This window comes from Anolis sagrei, chromosome 10 (genome assembly GCF_037176765.1).
Source record: "Anolis sagrei isolate rAnoSag1 chromosome 10, rAnoSag1.mat, whole genome shotgun sequence".
Classification (NCBI taxonomy): Eukaryota; Metazoa; Chordata; class Lepidosauria; order Squamata; family Dactyloidae; genus Anolis; species Anolis sagrei.
The window spans coordinates 25,274,364-25,292,996 of NC_090030.1; the positions used below are offsets into that span (position 1 = coordinate 25,274,364).

At 43.0% G+C, this 18,633-nt stretch overlaps 1 protein-coding gene across 1 annotated transcript in view; it reads left to right on the top strand.

Moving 5' to 3' along the window:
* LOC132763074 (transmembrane 9 superfamily member 2-like) overlaps nt 1–18,633 on the top strand; it is an 85,260-nt gene that overhangs the window by 22,858 nt on the left and 43,769 nt on the right. Inside the window, exons 7-9 of the mRNA XM_067471651.1 lie at nt 2,803–2,914; nt 5,805–5,884; nt 8,523–8,631. Of these exons, the coding sequence (XP_067327752.1) occupies nt 2,803–2,914; nt 5,805–5,884; nt 8,523–8,631 (301 nt within the window). The remainder of the gene's footprint in view (nt 1–2,802; nt 2,915–5,804; nt 5,885–8,522; nt 8,632–18,633) is intronic.

An 18,633-nucleotide genomic window follows, 5' to 3' on the forward strand; every position in this document is an offset into this window, starting at 1 on the left:
GTGGTGACGGCCGACAGGGAGCCCCTGCATGGGCTGGTCCATGAGGTCACGAAGAATCGGAAGTGACTGAACGAATGAACAACAACCAGCCACTTTAAGACTGCATTCATTGTTAGTTCTAGACCAGTGTTTCTCAACCTGGGGGTCGGGACCCCTGGAGGAGTCACAAGAGGGTGTCAGAGGGGTCACCAAAGACCACCAGAAAACACAGTATTTTCTGTTGGTCATGGAGGTTCTGTGTGGAAAGTTTGACCCAATTTAATTGTTAGTAGGGTTCAGAACGCTCTTTGATTGTAGGTGAGCTATAAATCCCAGCAACTACAACTCCCAAATGTCAAGGTTTATTTTCCCCAAACTCCACCAGTGTTTACATTTGGGCATATTGTGTATTTGTGCCAAGTTTGGTCCAGATCCATCATTGTTTGAATCCACAGTGCTCTCTGGATGTAAGTGAACTACAACTCCCAAACTCAGGGTCAATGCCCACCAAAAACTTCCAGTATTTTCTGTTGGTCCTGGGAGCTCTGGGTGCCAAGTTTGCTTCAATTCCATCATTGGTGGAGTTCAGAATGCTCTTTGATTGGAGGTGAACTATAAATCCCTGCAACTACAACTCCCACAGGACAAAATCAATGCCATAAATAAATAAATAAATATCATCAGTATATCCCTGGAAAAGAGGACCACAAGGGGCACAATAACATCTAGCCAGGGTTCCAAGATTACAGGAGACAGGTCAGGATACAGAAAAATCCAACAGACCTGGGGGGGAAAACCAGCAGCACCCACCACCAAAATACAACAGATACTTTTCTCCCAAAGATTAGTCTCAAGGTTAGCTCCTTAAATCCAGTAACACCAACTGCAACCCATCTCCTGCACACCTCCACCCCTAATTACTTTCACCCATGAACTCCTACTTACAGATTACCAAACCCCTCTAGAACTAATACTCACATTAACCCTTCCATCACCATCACCATCTACTGCAGAACATATGACAGTTCTGTATGGGAAGTTTGGTCCAATTCAATCGGTGGGGTTCAGAATGATCTTTGATTGTAGGCGAACTATAAATCCCAGCAACTACACCTCCCACAGGACAAAATCAATGCTGCAAATAAATAAATAAATATAATCAGTATATCCCTGGAAAAGAGGATCACAAGGGGCACAATAACATCTAGCCTTACATCCCAATTTCTTTGATATCTGTCTTACGTATTTGAAAAAAAGACTATGGAGTTTAGAGTGATTGGGTTGCTGTGAGTTTTCCAGGCTGTATAGCCATGTTGCAGAAGCATGTATTACTGGTATTACACTACTTCCAGATTTGGATAAAGCGGCTGTGCATTGCTCAAACTTGTGCATAATGTTGCTATTTTATTTTGTCGGGTTTTTTTGGGGGGGGGGGATATGTTGCCGAAAGGGCCATGATGGTGCAGCGGGTTAAACCGCTAAGCTGTTGCACTTGCTATCGGAAGGTCGGCCATTCAAATCCACAGATGGGGTGAGCTCCCATTGTTAGCCCCAGCTTCTGCCAACCTAGCAGTTTGAAAACATACAAATGTGAATAGATCAATAGGTATCACTTTGGCGGGAAGGTTATGGTGCTCCATGTGGTTGTGCCAACCACATGACCTTGGAGGCATCTAGGAAGGTTTAGAAATTGAGATGAGCACCACTTCCCAGAGTCAGACTTAATGTCAAAATCAGACTTAATGTCAAAAGGAAACTATGCTGTCAAATTCCTTAGTCTTTTGCTTCTGGTGCGGTTTTTTCTCCCTCCGCTAGATGGCCCTGAAGGACCTTATAAAAGTAAGCTGCTCCTTTACACTGAAAAATATGTAGGAGCTTTTAAAAGTGTTACCCTGCCCCTTCTCTTCTATATGAGCTTAGCTTGGCCCATATTTTGAATCTCCAGATGGCACTGAAGTGCCCCTGAAGACTATTTTTAAGGCTTCTTAGTTCAAAGAAAAGGTTTTTCTTCAAACACACTATGATACTCAGCATCAAAATGTTGGTCAAAGGAATATATATATATATATATATATAGTCACAAGTGTATGGTGTGTTTACGCATTTTCAGAGATTTACATTGATGTGTGTATTATTGATTGAATAATCCAGTGTATAATGCTCTCCTGGTGGCACAATGGGTTAAATTATAGTGCCGGTAGGACTGCCTACTGAAAGGTCAGTGGTTCATATCCGGAGAGTGGGGTGAGCTCCCGTCTGTCAGCTCCAGCTTCCCATGCAGGGACATGAGAGAAGCCTTCCACAGGATGGTGAAACATCTGGGCGTCCTTTGGGCAACGTCCTTGCAGACGGCCAATTCTCTAACGCCAGAAGCAACTTGCAGTTTCTCAAGTCGCTCCTGATACGGAAAAAAAAAATCTGTATTGTGGTCTTTCCCATCCTATTGGGCATTCAACTCACCAATTTGAAAATCCTTACATTTTTGTGTGTGTATATGTGTCAGGAGCGACTTGAGAACCAGCAAGTCACTTTTGGTGTGAAAGAATTGGCCATCTGCAATTATTTTGCCCAGGGGACGCCCAGATGTTTTTACCATCCTGTGTGAGGCTTTTCTCATGTCTCCAACTGAGAAGCTGGAGCTGACAGATGGGAGCTCACCCCGCTCCCTGGATTCAAACCATTGACCTTAAGGTCAGCAGCCCTGCTGGCACAAGGGTTTATAATCCATTGCGCCACCGGGGGATCCATCTTTAGGTACAGTAAAAAGAAATAATTGTGGAGGAAGGTCTTGGCATCATTGAGTAAGTGTGGCTATCTTTGCAGTTACAAACACACAGATATGAACAAGTTGACGTGTGAGGAGTCCCCAATGGAAATTCCTGCTGACTTCACCAGCAAGCTGGACCTGATCTATTCGTACTCCGTGAAATTTGAAGTAAGTGTGGTGAGGTTTGCAAATGCAATATCCTGAATAGCTGTTTCAAACAAGTAACAATTGTGTAGGCAAGTCAGTTTCCCAGAACAGTTTCCGGGCTCAATTCAAGGTTTGGGTTCAACCTGTCTTTGAGACTTCATCTCTTTCTATGAACTGTTGAGATCGGCGGGGTGGGGTGGGGGGGCTTCTCTTGGTCCAACCACCTTGTCAAGTGTGGTTGGTGGGGACGAGAGAGAGGGCCTTCTCTGTATTGGTTCCCTGTCTGGAAAATGTTACGTTAGCCCCCATCCTTGACTCATAGGATCATAAGAGTTGGAAGAGACCTTGTGGGCCATCCAGTCCAATCCCCTCTCAAGAAGCAGGACTCCTTCCAATCCAGCCTAAAAACATTTTAAGCAGACTTTCTGGCCTCGAGTAGGCTGAAATGGTCCCATATGAGGTTGACACTTTGGGACTTTAGTTTTGGGAGATGGTAGCAGGATATGTCGGAACCCAGATGCCTTAAAGAGCCAGACTCAAGAGTATGTCCAAAAGAATAGTTTATTAATACAAAGCAAAAGGGACTCAGAGACACTTACTTCAGTGTCCCTGGTCAAAACTCAAAAGTAGCAGCAAATTTCATCTTAAAAAGCAAACTAAAGCAATAATCCGGATTATCCAGGGAAAAGATCCGGATTAAACTGAATTGCTTCCAAAGTCACGCAAAACAACACAGCAAATGAAGGACGAACGAACAAAGAGCCGTGAAGCAGGAGCTGTAGTCAAATGAAGTCCGAGGTCGAAGAAAACCAAGTCCGAAGTTGCGAGGTTCTAAAGTCCACGTAGGCAGCGTCGTCGTCAAAAGCAGTCCGAAGTCAAGGAAGGGGAAATCCGCACTCACGAGAATCCAAGCCGAGTTGTAACATAAACGGAAGCAGCAACCTACAGATCCAGGACCCAAGCCCTACATGAAAGCAGCAGCGACAAAACCCAAGGCACGAGACCAACACTTTGCCTTCTGCAAAGATCTTTCATTTCAGTGTCTACTTTTATCTTACACATCATCCGATGATGAGCTGCCCTCCACCCCGTTGATATCCCTTTCAGCTGACTTTGCTTCTGCACCTGAACGCCAACGCCCATCCCTCCAACTCTTCCACCTCTTGTCAAGACTTAGCTCTCCCCAAGACTCCACAGTATTTCCCGATTCCCAATCCCCACCACCAGAAAACCCCACGTGTCACTAGACATTGGCTGAGTACATACATCTCGAACCTCTTGCTCCTTGGTCCAATCCAGTGTGTCATCCCCATCACTCCCAGACCCATCACTCCCAGAGAAACCCATGGAAGCCTCCTCGTCTGTGGGAGCAGTAAGTATATCCCGGATCTTCTTCCTCTGTCGGTCCTCATCCGATTCCTGCTCCTGAGTAACCCTCTTAGTTCCTCTATTCACATCCACTGTATCTCCTTCCTCCTCCTCACTCATTGACCCTTCGCTCTCAGAAAACCCTTCGAAGGAATCCTCGTCAGTAGGTGACATAAGTATCTCCCGGATCCTTTTCCTCTGTTGTTCCTCATCTAACTCTTGAACACTCCTTTTCCCTCTTCTGACACCCATACTACCACTTGCAGTGTTATCAACAGGCTCTACTACAACAGGATATAAATAAAAATTATTATTATTATTATTATTATTATTATTATTATTATTATTACTGCTGTGGCCCATATGGGGGTTCTGTGTGGGAGGTTTGGCCCAATTCTATCATTGGTGGGATTCAGAATGCTCTGTGATTGTAGGTGAACTATAAATCCCAGCAACTACAACTCCCAAATGTCAAGATTCTATTTTCCCCAAACTCTACCAGTATTCACATTTGGACATATTGAGTACCTGTGTAGAATTTTGTCCAGATCCATCATTGTTTGAGTCCACAGTGCTCTCGGGATATAGGTGAACTACAACTCCAAAACCAAAAGACGCTGCCCATCAAACCCTTCCAGTATGGGAGAACTGTGTGCCAAGTTTGGCTCAATTCCATCGTTGGTGGGGTTCAGAGTGCTCTTTGATTGTAGGTGAACTACAAATCCCAGCAACTACAACTCCCAAATGACAAAATCATTTTTTTGAGTGAAGGACATACATTGGGTTGTTAGGTGTATTGTGTTCAAATTTGGTGCCAATTGTCCCAGTGGTTTTTGAGTTCTGTGAATACCACAAACAAACATTACATTGTTGTTTATATAGATTATTATTGATTACCCCAAACCAGTGGCTTTAATATGTGTATTGTTTTTGTCATTGCCCATTTTCAGTGGGTCTTGAGCTTTCCTTGTGGAAGAAGAGAACAAGGCAGCCTGTCAATGTGTAGATGCTCAGGACCCAGATTCAGGTCTCTTTAGAGTTCGAGTCTGGTGGTTTTGAGCTTCTCATTTGATGCAGATATTATTGCATTTCTATTTTCATTGTGGGCCCAAACCAGTCTATAGTAAGACCCCTGTAACCATGGAACCCATATCCGCAGGGGAACCACAGGGAAAATTGTCTTTCTAGGAATTTGCTGGGTCCTTCAGGTATGTTATGCTTTCCTTGGAAGTGACTGTAGAATGGTATTGGAAGACCTAGCAAATCCCAAATCTAATGGAACTGGAATTCTATAGTACACTAGGACTAGTCAGTTAATTTAATAGCATTTGATCAGATTTATGATTTCAGGTGTAATAAAATCCATGCCAACTGATATTTTGAGTTTTCCTTGGACCTCAAGAAAGCGTGGGGTGGCCCAGCACCGTGTTCAGCCTTGGTGAACTGAAATGCATGAGCGCATGGCTCCTGCAGACCCTTGTAGCCACGAGTACTGGGTTTGTGCAACAACTTTAGTTTCAGCTCCTGTTTCTTTTTGCTGCAGGAGAACAACAATATCAAGTGGGCCTCAAGGTGGGACTACATCTTGGAATCCATGCCTCACACCAACATTCAGTGGTTCAGGTAAAACAGCGTTTCTCGACCTGGGGGTCGAGACCCCCGGGGAAGGGGGTTGTGAGGAGGTGTCAGAAAACACAGCATTTTCTGTATTGTCGAAGGCTTTCATGGCCAGAATCACTGGGTTGTTGTAGGGTTTTTTTGGGCTATATGGCTGTGTTCTAGAGGCATTCTCTCCTGACGTTTCGCCTGCATCAATGGCAAGCATCCTCAGAGGTAGTGGGGTCTGTTGGAAGTAGGAAAATGGGTTTATATATCTGTGGAATGAACAGGGTGGGACAAAGAACTCTTGTCTCTTGGAGCTAGGTGTGAATGTTTCAACTGACCACCTTGATTAGCATGTTGTAATTACAACAGCAAAACAACAGAGAGTAAACAATCAGGGACATCAAATCACCTCTCAACAAAAGATTGCCCCAGGCACTTCCAGGCCATCAAATGCTAATCAAGGTGGTCAGTTGAAACATTCACACCGAGCTCCAGCAGACAAGAGTCCTTTGTCCCACCCTGGTCCAGGAACCTGTTTAATTCTTCTTCTCCATGGCTCCAAATAATGAAAGTGTCATCCACATATCTGAACCATATAGTGGGCTTTTCTGATGAACCAACCTGGACACAGCATATTATTTGAGAACACAGAAATGCTGGACCACTCTCACAACCACCATGTCAGACTACACAGAGAAGCCAATGAAATCCACAAGCATGTGGACAATTTCAACAGAAAAGAGGAAACCATGAAGATGAACAAAATCTGGCTACCAGTATTAAAAAAACTCTAAAATTAAAACAGTAAAACAGCAGAGGGAAAACAATCAGGGACATCTAATCACCTCTCAACAAAATATTGCGCCAGGCACAGCCAGGCCATCAAATGCTAATCAAGGTGGTCAGTTGAAACATTCACACCTAGCTCCAGTGGACAAGAGTCCTTTGTCCCACCCTGATCATTCCACAGATATATAAACCCTTTTTCCTAGTTCCAACAGACCTCACTACCTCTGAGGATGCTTGTCATAGATGCAGGTGAAACGTCAGGAGGGAATGCCTCTAGAACATAGCCATATAATTATTTATTTATTATTTATTTATTTACAGCTTTTATATTCCGCCCTTCTCACCCCGCAGGAGACTTAGGGCGGATTACAGTGTGAGCCCCCGGTGGCACAGTGGGTTAAACCCCTGTGCCGGCAGGATTGAAGACCGACAGGTCGCAGGTTCGAATCCGGGGAGAGGCGGATGAGCTCCCTCTATCAGCTCCCGCTCCTCATGCGGGGACATGAGAGAAGCCTCCCACAAGGATGATTAAAACATCAAATCATCCAGGTGTCCCCTGGGCAACGTCCTTGCAGACGGCCAATTCTCTCACACCAGAAACGACTTGCAGTTTCTCAAGTTGCTCCTGACACGACAAAAACAAAACAAAACACACAAACAAAAAACCCCCCAAAAACAGTGTATACATATATGGCAAACATTGAATACCAATTTTGAGATACAACATATACAGACATAGGCATAGACAGAAAAGGTAGTGAGGTCTGTTGGAACTAAGAAAAAGGGGTTTATATATCTGTGGGCCCCCTGGTGGCGCAGTGTGTTACAGCACTGAGCTGCTGAGCTTGTTGACCAAAAGGTCGCAGGTCCGATTCCAGGGAGCGAGGTGAGCTTCCGCTTTCAGGCCTAGCTTCTGCTAACCTAGCAGTTCGAAAACATGCAAATGTGAGTAGATCAATAGGTACCGCTCCGGCGGGAAGGTAACGGCGCTCCATGCGGTCATGCTGGCCACATGACCTTGGAGGTGTCTACAGACAACGCTGGCTCTTTGGCTTAGAAATGGAGATGAGCACCACACCCCAGAGTCAGACATGACTGGACTTAATGTCAGGGGACAACCTTTACCTTTAACCTTTACTATATCTGTGGAATGACCAGGGGAGCTGTCGCTTTCATCATCCATCTGCGACACTGATTAAGTACTTCCGCATTCCCCACATGCTTTTTTGCTGGAGTGCTTGCTGGAGTCTTTTTTATGGCCTCATAAATTAGTTAATTTAGCCTCCCCACACTTTTAAGGTGTAATTTTCCTACTTGACAGATGCAACTGTCTTTCGGGTTGCAAAGGTCGACAACAGGCTACACAATTAGTTGGAAACCCACTCCAACCCGGGCTGGCTTCGAACTCATGACCTTTTGGTCAGAGTGATCTTACTGCAGCTGATGCTCAACCAGCTGCACCACAATCCCAGTGCCCGAAAAAACCTACAACAACCCATTAGAAAGAGCTTCCTGACTGTGAGATCTGTTCAGCAGTGGAACTCTCTGCCCCAGAGTGTGGTGGAGGCTCTTCCTTTGGAGGCTTTTAAACAGAGGCCGGATGGCCATCTGTCAGGGGAGCTTTGAATGCAATTTTCCTGCTTTTTGGCAGAATGGGGTTGGACTGGATGGCCCACGGGATCTCTTCCAACTCTATGATTCTGACCATCTCCTTCTGCTATAAGAGCCAGTCTTCTTTGCAATGTTGCTGCTAATGACGTCTTGCCTTGTTGGTGACTTTTTCTCACAAATGTAAGGAACTGTGTCTGTTATTGGGGTCGGGGTTACATGGTTGGTGTAAAACCTGTACCTGTGCCTTCCTTGGCAGCATCATGAACTCCCTTGTGATTGTGCTCTTCCTGTCTGGGATGGTGGCGATGATTCTCCTGAGGACGCTGCATAAGGACATTGCGAGATACAACCAGATTGACTCCTCGGTAAGTCAAACAAAGCCCTCCTAAAATCAAGAGGATAGAGCTATAGGATTTTTCTTATCCTAAAAGAGAGACATGCCTCTTGTAATTCTTTATTTCTGACAGTAAATGATTTAAGCTGAGACAAGCAGGTATTTTAAGGCCCACTCTTTGGCCTTCAAGAACATCTTTGAAGGCCTTTAGGCTTTAGTCCCACCTTTAGATGGACTACTAGGAAGGAAGAGGTGTGTTTGGTTCCTTATTTTATTGGTTTCTTTACTCAGGTTGTGTAAATAATGCTATTCGGCGAGCAGGTGGCACAATGGGTTAAAGCAGGGGTCCTCAAACTTTTTAAACAGAGGGCCAGGTCACCGTCCCTCAAACTGTTGAAGGGCCGGATTATAATTTGAAAAAAAAAAAGAATTAATTCCTATGCACACTTCACATATCTTATTTGTAGTGCAAAAGACACAAAAACAATACAATAATTAAAATGAAGAACAATTTTAACAAATAAACGGGGTTACATCCCGTTTAGATTACATCCCGTTTAGATTACATCCCGTTTAGATTACATCCCGTTTACATTACATCCCGTTTACATTACATCCCGTTTAGACTACTGCAACGCCCTAAGCAGAAAATACAAGCTGAAAAAACAAAAGGAACTAGACATCAACAACAAAATAGAGAAACTAGAGAAAGAACTTAAAAGGCACCCAAAGGATGAAAAAATCAAATTAGAGCTGGAACTGCAGAATAAACAAAAAGAAAATATGGAGCTAGAACAAATGGCAAGAAATCTGGCCTTTCTAAAACAAGACCACTTTCAAAACGCGAACAAGGCCGGAAAGTGGCTCTCCAAGAGAATTAAGAAGAAGAAAAGTAAGCAGAACATCGTACAAATTGAAGAAAGAAACAAGATCTATACAAAAGACGAGGAGATAGCGGCCCAGTTCCATAAGTTCTATAAGAAATTATATAGGAAAGACCCGATAAGCAGGGAAAAAATTAATGAATATCTGGGCAAACAAAAAATAACAAGAATATCGGAACCCCAGAGAGAAGCCTTAAATAAGGAGATCACGACAGAAGAACTAGAAGGGGCAATAAAGAGACTCAAGGCAGGGAAAGCACCTGGCCCAGATGGCCTTCCTATGCTATACTACAAAAAATTAAAGGAAATTATAATACCACAACTCAAAAGGGTAATGAACAACATCCTACAAAACGGAACGATACCAAAAACCTGGAAAGAGGCCAGCATAATTGTGTTGCACAAGGAAGGCACGGACCCTCTTGGTGTAAGGAACTATAGACCAATCTCGCTATTAAATAGCGATTACAAGATCTTTACATCAATCCTAGCAGAACGATTAAAAAGCTTCTTAGTAACATGGATAAAGGAGGAGCAGACTGGCTTTCTGCCAAACAGAAAAATGAAAGATAATGTCCGAAACATCCTAAACATCATTGAATATTTTGAAAATCATAACGAGAAGGAACTGGCGATACTAGCGGTCGACGCGGAAAAGGCGTTCGACCACCTAAGTTGGTCCTTCTTCAAATCGATACTTAGAGAAATGGACATAGGGTTTAATTTCATGAATGCCGTAAATTCCATTTATGCTGACCAAAGCGCAACCATCAAGATAAACGGGCACGAATCAGAAAGATTTATAATAGAGAAAGGCACGAGACAAGGCTGCCCCCTCTCGCCGCTAATTTTCATCTTAGCGCTAGAAATCCTACTAAACGAGATCAGGGAGGATAACAGACTGACAGGAGTAACAATACAGAAGGAATCCTTTAAACTAAGAGCGTTCGCGGACGACCTTATCTGCACAATACAAGACCCCCTAAGTAACATCAACCTATGGATAGAAAAAATAGAAGATTTTGGCAAGGTCTCAGGCCTTAAAATTAACAAAACAAAATCAATGATTCTCACTAAAAACATCTCAAGGGAAAGGAAAGAAAGACTGACAGCCCTTACAGGCCTACAAATAACAACGAAAATTAAGTACCTAGGTATATATATCACGGCGAAGAACTCTCAGTTATTAAAAAACAACTATGAGGTAAAATGGAGACAGATTAAAAAAGATCTAAAAGACTGGCAATACCTGAAACTCTCTCTCATGGGCAGAATAGCAGTGGTAAAATCTAATATACTCCCCAAAATGTTGCACTTATTCCAAAATATACCAATAATAAGAAAGAAACAACTATTCGTAGATTGGAACAGAGACATCTCAAGATTCATTTGGAATAATAAAAAACCCAGAATTAATTTCACCAATTTAACAGACGCAAGAACAAGAGGCGGCCTAGGTTTACCAGACCTCAGGTTGTATTTTGAGGCCAGCTGTATGGAGTGGATCATAGATTGGATCAGACTGCAGAATAAAAAATTATTAATGTTGGAAGGCCACGATTTAAGATCTGGGTGGCATGCCTATATATGGGACAACAAGGCAAAGGTGGAAAAAAACTTCCGAAATCACTTCATACGTGCGGCCCTCCTAAAAGTTTGGGATCAGTATAAGGGGAGAATATACCTGAAAACGCCACTATGGCTCTCCACCTTGGAAGCTCATCAAAGGAGAGAGATAGGCTGGAGAACATGGCCCACGTATAAAGACCTGCTTGTAAAGACAGGAAAGGAAGAAAAAATGAGATCATTAGAAGATCTAAAAGAAAAATACAACAATCTAACATGGCTTCAACATTGGCAACTGAAAGAGTACTTCAAAAAAGACAGACAAATAGGCTTCATGGAAAACATATCCGCCTGGGACAGACTAATAGAAAAACCAAGTAAGTTTATTACCAAAGCATATAAGCTGCTGCTCGAATGGTCTACGGAGGAGGAAAGAATCAAAGAATATATGATTAAATGGGCAAGACTGATAGGAAGAACAATATCATTAGAAGAATGGAACATCATCTGGAATATAAAAACAAACTATTCATATGCCTACGAGATAAAAGAACACTGGATTAAAATGGTACACCAGTGGTACCTAACGCCATCCAAGATTGCCAAATTCTCGAAAAACATGTGCAATAAATGTTGGAAATGCGGGCAAGAGGAGGGAACATACAAACACATGTGGTGGACCTGTGCGAAAGTAAAAGCTTACTGGAAAACAATCCAAGAAAACTGCCAAAAAATATTAAGAAAAAACATCCCCTTAAAGCCAGAGATATTCCTATTGGGTTTAACAGAAAAAATATGGGACAATAAGACCGACAAACTATTCGTCTATCTGGTCACGGCGGCTCGCATACTCCTTGCCAAAGTCTGGAGAAAAAAGGAAATACCATCGGAAGCAGATTGGATCAACAAAATAGTGGACATAAAGAATATGGATCACTTATCATATATTCTTTCAACTACACGAAATATACCGGTTGCAGAGACAAACTGGTCACCGATTGAGGAGTGGTTGGAGGAAAAAAAGTTAAAACTGTAAATGGGTAAATACCACCCCCATAGCTATGGCTCTAACCGCCGCTCATTTTTGGCAAATACGTTAATTCAGAGGTTTATTTGTAGGTTTTATATGTTATCCATTCTCTTTGTTTTTCTTTCTCTCTACAAGTACGGAGTACAATCTTCTTCAAGTGCCGCAAACCAAAATACATGAAGCAAATTTCCAGTTAACACTCTTAATTAAATATCAAACACCACATTAAAAAATAAAGCAACGTAGATCAGGAAAAGAAGCAAGGCAAAAGTTAATGGGCGGAAAGGAACACAGGGAATGAAATGAACTAGCGAGAAGTAAAGGGAAACCATAAGTTAGGAAAACATGAATACCTCCAAAGATAGGATAACAAGGATATTTACACGAAAGTTTCTGAAGTATGAAGAACAATACCGAATATATCCACACAAGAATTAAGTACTGGAGAAAATACATACATTTCTACATAAAAATGAAGACTGTAAACGATGTTAAAGAGAAAATCCACTAGAGTGGGCGAGAGGAGGTCCTGCCAACTGTGGTTGGCTAAGCTTTTAACGTTTATGTTTGTTTGTTTGTGTGTGTATTTGTACTTTGTCATATATGTAATCAGCTGTTTGTTTCTGTGAGCGCTTTGTGTGTCTTTTTTAAAATTGTAAAATAAAAAAAAAAAAAAAAAAGACTACTGCAACGCCCTCTACGTGGGGTTGCCTTTGAAGACTGCTCGGAAGCTTCAACTGGTTCAACGTTCGGCAGCCATGATACTAACAGGAGCGGCACTAAGGGAGCATACAACCCCCTTGTTGCGCCAGCTCCACTGGCTACCAATTTGCTACCGGGCACAATTCAAAGTGCTCGCGTTGGCCTATAAAGTCCTAAATGGTTCTGGCCCAAGTTACCTATCCGAATGCATCTCCGCCTACGAACCCACTAGGACAGTGTTTCTCAACCTGGGGGTCGGGACCCCTGGAGGGGTCGCAAGGGGGTGTCAGAGGGGTTGCCAAAGACCATCAGAAAACACAGTATTTTCTCTTGATCATGGGGGTTCTATGTGGGAAGTTTGGTTCAATTCTATCATTGGTGGGATTCAAGGGGCTTTTTGATCGTAGGTGAACTATAAATCCCAGAAACTATAACTCCCAAATATCAAGGTCTAATTTCCCCAAACTCCACCAGTGTTCGCATTTGGGCATATTGAGTATTAGTGCCAAGTTTGGTCCAGATCCATCATAATTTGAATCCACAGTACTCTCTGGATGTAGGTGAACTACAACTCCCAAAACTCAAGATCAATATCCATCAAACCTTCCAATATTTTCTGTTGGATATGGGAGTTCTGTGTGCCAAGTTTGGTTCAATTCCATCGTTGGTGGAGTTCAGAATGCTCTTTGATTATAGGTGAACTATAAATCCCAGCAACTACATCTCCCAAATGACAAAATCAATCCCCCAACCCCACTGGTATTAAAATTTGGGCATATTGGGTATCTGTGCCTAATTTACCCCAGTGTACAAAATACATCCTGCATATCAGATATTTACATTATGATTCATAACAGTAGGCAAATTCCAGTTATGAAGTAGCAACGCAAAAAAAAAGTGTTTGGGGGTCACCACAACATGAGGAACTGTATTAAGGGGTCACAGCATTAGGAAGGTTGAGAAACACTGCACTAGGACTTTAAGATCTTCTGGGGAGGCCCTGCTCTCGATCCCGCCTGCAACACAGGCACGGTTGGCGGGGACGAGGGACAGGGCCTTCTCAGTGGTGGCCCCTCGGCTGTGGAACGCCCTTCCCACAGACATTAGATCGGCCCCCTCACTAATGGTATTTCGGAAAAAAGTGAAAACCTAGTTATTTGAACAGGCGTTTGAATAGGCAGTGCAATGAATATAGGATAACGGAACTACGGATGACGAGCTGGATCATGTTTCTAGTTATGAGACGCTAATGAGTTGTTTACTGATGTGTAATTTACTTAGTATATTATTGTGTTAATTGTTTTTAAATGGTTTGTATGATGCTTGCATTGAATTTTTGCTGCTGCTGTTGTTAACCGCGTTGAGTCACCTAAGGGCTGAGAAACAGTGGTATACAAATAAAGTAATTAAGTAAATAAATAAATATAAACTTATTAGTATTTCAGTGGGAAGTGTGGGCCTGTTTTTGGCTGATGAGATAGGATTGTTGTTGTTGTTATGGCCCAGGAATTCAACAAAAAAGCTCCTGTTTTGTAGCAGATATTCTATGAAGCGGGTGAGGTGGTAGTCCTTTGTAACATTATACTTTTTTTTACATCAGGGGTCCACAAACTTTTTAAACAGAGGGCCACGTCACAGTCCCTCAAACTGTTGGAGGGCCGGATTATAATTTGAAAAAAAAAAAAGAATTAATTCCTATGCGCACTTCACATATCTTATTTGTAGTGCAAAAAAATAAATAAAAACAATATAATAATTAAAATGAAGAACAAATTTAACAAATATAAACTTATTAGTATTTCAATGGGAAGGGTCTGGAGAACAAGCCCTATGAGGAGCGGCTTAAGGAGCTGGGCATGTTTAGCCTGAAGAAGAGAAGGCTGAGAGGAGACATGATAGCTACAGTATATTCTGGCGTATAAGACTACTTTTTAACCCAAGAAAATCTTCTCAAAAGTCAGGGGTCGTCTTATACGCAGGTGCAGTCTTATGCATGGGAGTCGTCTTAACTCTATATTTTAACTGGAAAAGTTGGGGGTCGTCTTATACGCCCAGTCGTCTAATATGCCGGAATATACGGTATGTATAAATATGTGAGAGGAAGCCACAGGGAGGAGGGAGCAAGCTGGTTTTCTGTTTCCTTGGAGACTAGGACGCGGAACAATGGCTTCAAACTACAAGAGAGGAGATTCCATCTGAACATGAGGAAGAACTTCCTGACTGTGAGAGCCGTTCAGCAGTGGAACTCTCTGCCCCGTAGCGTGGTGGAGGCTCCTTCTTTGGAAGCTTTTAAATAGAGGCTGGATGGCCATCTGTCAGGGGTGATTTGAATGCAATATTCCTGCTTCTTGGCAGGGGGTTGGACTGGATGACCCATGAGGTCTCTTCCAACTCTTTGATTCTATGTTTCTATGATTCTAAGTGTGGGCGTTCTTTTGGCTGATGAGATAGGATTGTTGTTGCTGTTGTTGTTGCTGTTGTTGTTGTTGTTGTTGTCATTTCAGACTTAGGTTGACCCTGAGCAAGGGCTGCGTAAATGACCTTGGAGGGCCGTATCCCCCCCCCCCCCGGGTCTTAGTTTGAGGACCCCTGGGTTAAACCCTTGTGCAGGCAGGACTGAAGACCAACAGGTTGGAGGCTCGAATTTGGGGAGATCACGGATGAGCTCCCTCTGTCAGCTCCAGCTTCCCATGAGCGGACATGAGAGGAGCCTCCCACAAAGATGGTAAAACCCCTGGGCAACGTCCTTGCAGACGGCCAGTTCTTTCACACCAGAAGTGACTTGCAGTTTCTCAAACCGCCCCTGACACGAAAAAAAAAAGGTAGTGAAGAGCTCTCCCTTTGCTTAGTTTGTGCACTTCCTTGAGAAGCTTTGAGTACAATATTCCTCACCGTTTTACTTTGTGAATCTTTCCTTTTGCCTTTCTTCAAGGAGCTACAGGTGGTCTGTGCGGCAAATAGCCCCCATTTTTCTGCCTTAGCATAGCGCTCTTAAAACTTTGGTCAAATAGACCATATTTGCCTAGCTAATTAAAACAAAAGTCTGCCAAATACAGTTGTCGTTTGAAAGTAATGAACAGGCTTTACAGAAATCCTACTTCCCCATGGAAAACAAATGAAGGGCTCAGCCACGGAGGCTTGCTTAGGATGGCAGAGAGGAACTGGAAGATACATCACAGCCCTATTTCAGCATAGTTTGGGGAGGTGGGCAAGGCGAATGGCTTCCAAAGGCCGAAACTTTTTATTTTTGAATATCTAAGGGTCAGTAGGGCCCCCTGGTAGTCCAGCGGATTAAACCGCTGAGCTGCTGAACTTGCTAACTAAAAGATCGGTGGTTTGAATCCGGGGTGTTGGGAGAGCTCCCGCTGTTAGCCCCAGCTTCTACCAACCTAGTAGTTCGAATATGAGTAGATCAATAGGTACCGCTCAGGCGGGAAGGTAACGGCGCTCCATGCAGTCATGCCAGCTACATGACCTTGGAGGTGTCTATGGATAACGCCGGCTCTTTGTCTTAGAAATGGAGATGAGCACCACACCCCAGAGTCAGACATGTCTGGACTTAATGTCAGGGGACAACCTTTACCTTTACTAAGGGTCAGTAGGGCCCCCTGGTGGTCCAGCGGGTTAAACCGCTGAGCTGCTGAACTTGCTAACTGAAAGATTGGCAGTTTAAATCCGGAGAACTGGGTGAGCTCCTGCTGTTAGCTCCAGCTTCTGCCACCCTAATAATAATAATAAACTTTATTTCTACCCCACCACCATCTCCCTGATGGGGACTCAAAAGGGATCTTTGCAGAAGGCAAGGTGTTGGTGAATGTGTCAGGAGCAGACCAAACAGTTGCATTGCATTTTTTAACAAACAAACAAACAGAACACAAAGTTTGCAGGCTTGGTAGTTGATTAAATGTCCTTTGACCAGTATCTGGCCTCTTGGAGTGCCTCTGGTGTTGCTGCGAGAAGGTCCTCCATTGTGCATGTAGCAGGGCTCAGGTTGCATTGCAGCAGGTGGTCAGTGGTTTGCTCCTCTCCACACTCGCATGTCGAGGATTCCACTTTGTAGCCCCATTTCTTGAGGTTGGCTCTGCATCTCGTGGTGCCAGAGCACAGTCTGTTCAGCGCCTTCCAAGTCGCCTATGTGCCCAGTTTCCTATGTGCCCAGCGGGGAGTCTCTCATTTAGTATCAGCCATTGATTGAGGTTCTGGGTTTGAGCCTGCCACTTTTGGACTGATTAAATCATTATTTTAATTTTCAATGTAAATGTGCTTATGTATCCTTCCAATAATAATAAAGATAGTAAAATAATAATAATAATAATAATAATGAAATCCAGCATATATACCTTGTTTGCTGTGTCATACTGTGTTTTTGTGTCAGGATAATAATAATAATAATAATAATAATAATAATAATAATATAATATAATGTAATAATAATAATAGAGTAAAATAATGGAAATGTAATAACAGTGATAACAGAGTAAAATTATAAATGCAGTAACAATAAAAATAAAGTAAAATAATAAATACTTCTTGGGAGGAGAGCAATGTCCAGTCTCAATAAAATAGTAAAGAGTAGAGACATCAGACTGGCAACAAAGATCCGCCTAGTCAAAGCCATGGCATTCCCTGTAGTCACCTAAGGATGTGAGAGCTGGACCTTAGGGAAGGCTGAGCGAAGGAAGAGAGATGCTTTTGAGCTGTGGTGTTGGAGGAAAGTGCTGAGAGTGCCTTGGACTGCGAGAAGATCCAACCAGTCCATCCTCCAGGAAAGAAAGCCCGGCTGCTCACTGGAGGGAAGGATACTAGAGACAAAGTTGAAGTCCTTTGGCCACATCATGAGGAGACAGCAAAGCCTAGAGAAGACAATGATGCTGGGGAAAGTGGAAGGCAAAAGGAAGAGGGGCCGACCAAGGGCAAGATGGATGGATGGCATCCTTGAAGTGAGTGGACTGACCTTGAAGGAGCTGGGGGTGGTGACGGCCGACAGGGAGCTCTGGCGTGGGCTGGTCCATGAGGTCACGAAGAGTCGGAGACGACTGAACGAATGAACAACAACAAAATAATAAATGTAATAATAATAATAAAGAGTAAATAAAAATAATACTAATAACAAATAGAGTAAAATAATAATTTTAATAAAATAATAATAGAGTATAGCAGTGGTTCCCAACCTGTGGGTCCCCAGGTGTTTTGGCCAACAACTCCCAGAAATCCCAGCCAGTTTACCAGCTGTTAGGATTTCTGGGAGTTGAAGGCCAAAAACATCCGGGGAACCCCAGGTTGAGGACCACTGGAGTAGAGTAATGTAAATATGATAACAATAATTAATATATTAAAATAATTCATGTAATAAAATGATACTAATAACAAAGTAAAATAATAAATAACCTTGACTCGACTATAAGCCAAGGGGAACTTTTTCAGCCTAAAAAGGGGGCTGAAAAACTAGGCTTATACTCGAGTATATACAGCATATACCTGCAAAATAAGGTAGTTTATAGCCTAAAGTGGCTGTGATTGATCGTGTTCCTGCCTTGTTGTGTGGCCGATGTCACTGACAAAGAGTTCTTTCTCCCACCCTGGACCTTCCACAGATATATAAACCTCCCTTTGTTGCGTTTCCAACAGACCTCAACCTCTGAGAAAAGATGCCATAGGTGTGGGTGAAACATCAGGAGAGAATGCTTCTGGAACATGGCCAGACAGCCCAGAAAACTCACAGCAACCCAATAATAATGGTTGTTTCATCTTCTCAAGATCAGCGTTTCTCACTGCGTTGGCCCCCTTCTCTTTGCCACTGACCGACCATCCAGGAGGGAGTTATAAAACTAGCGAGTTATAATGGAGCTAA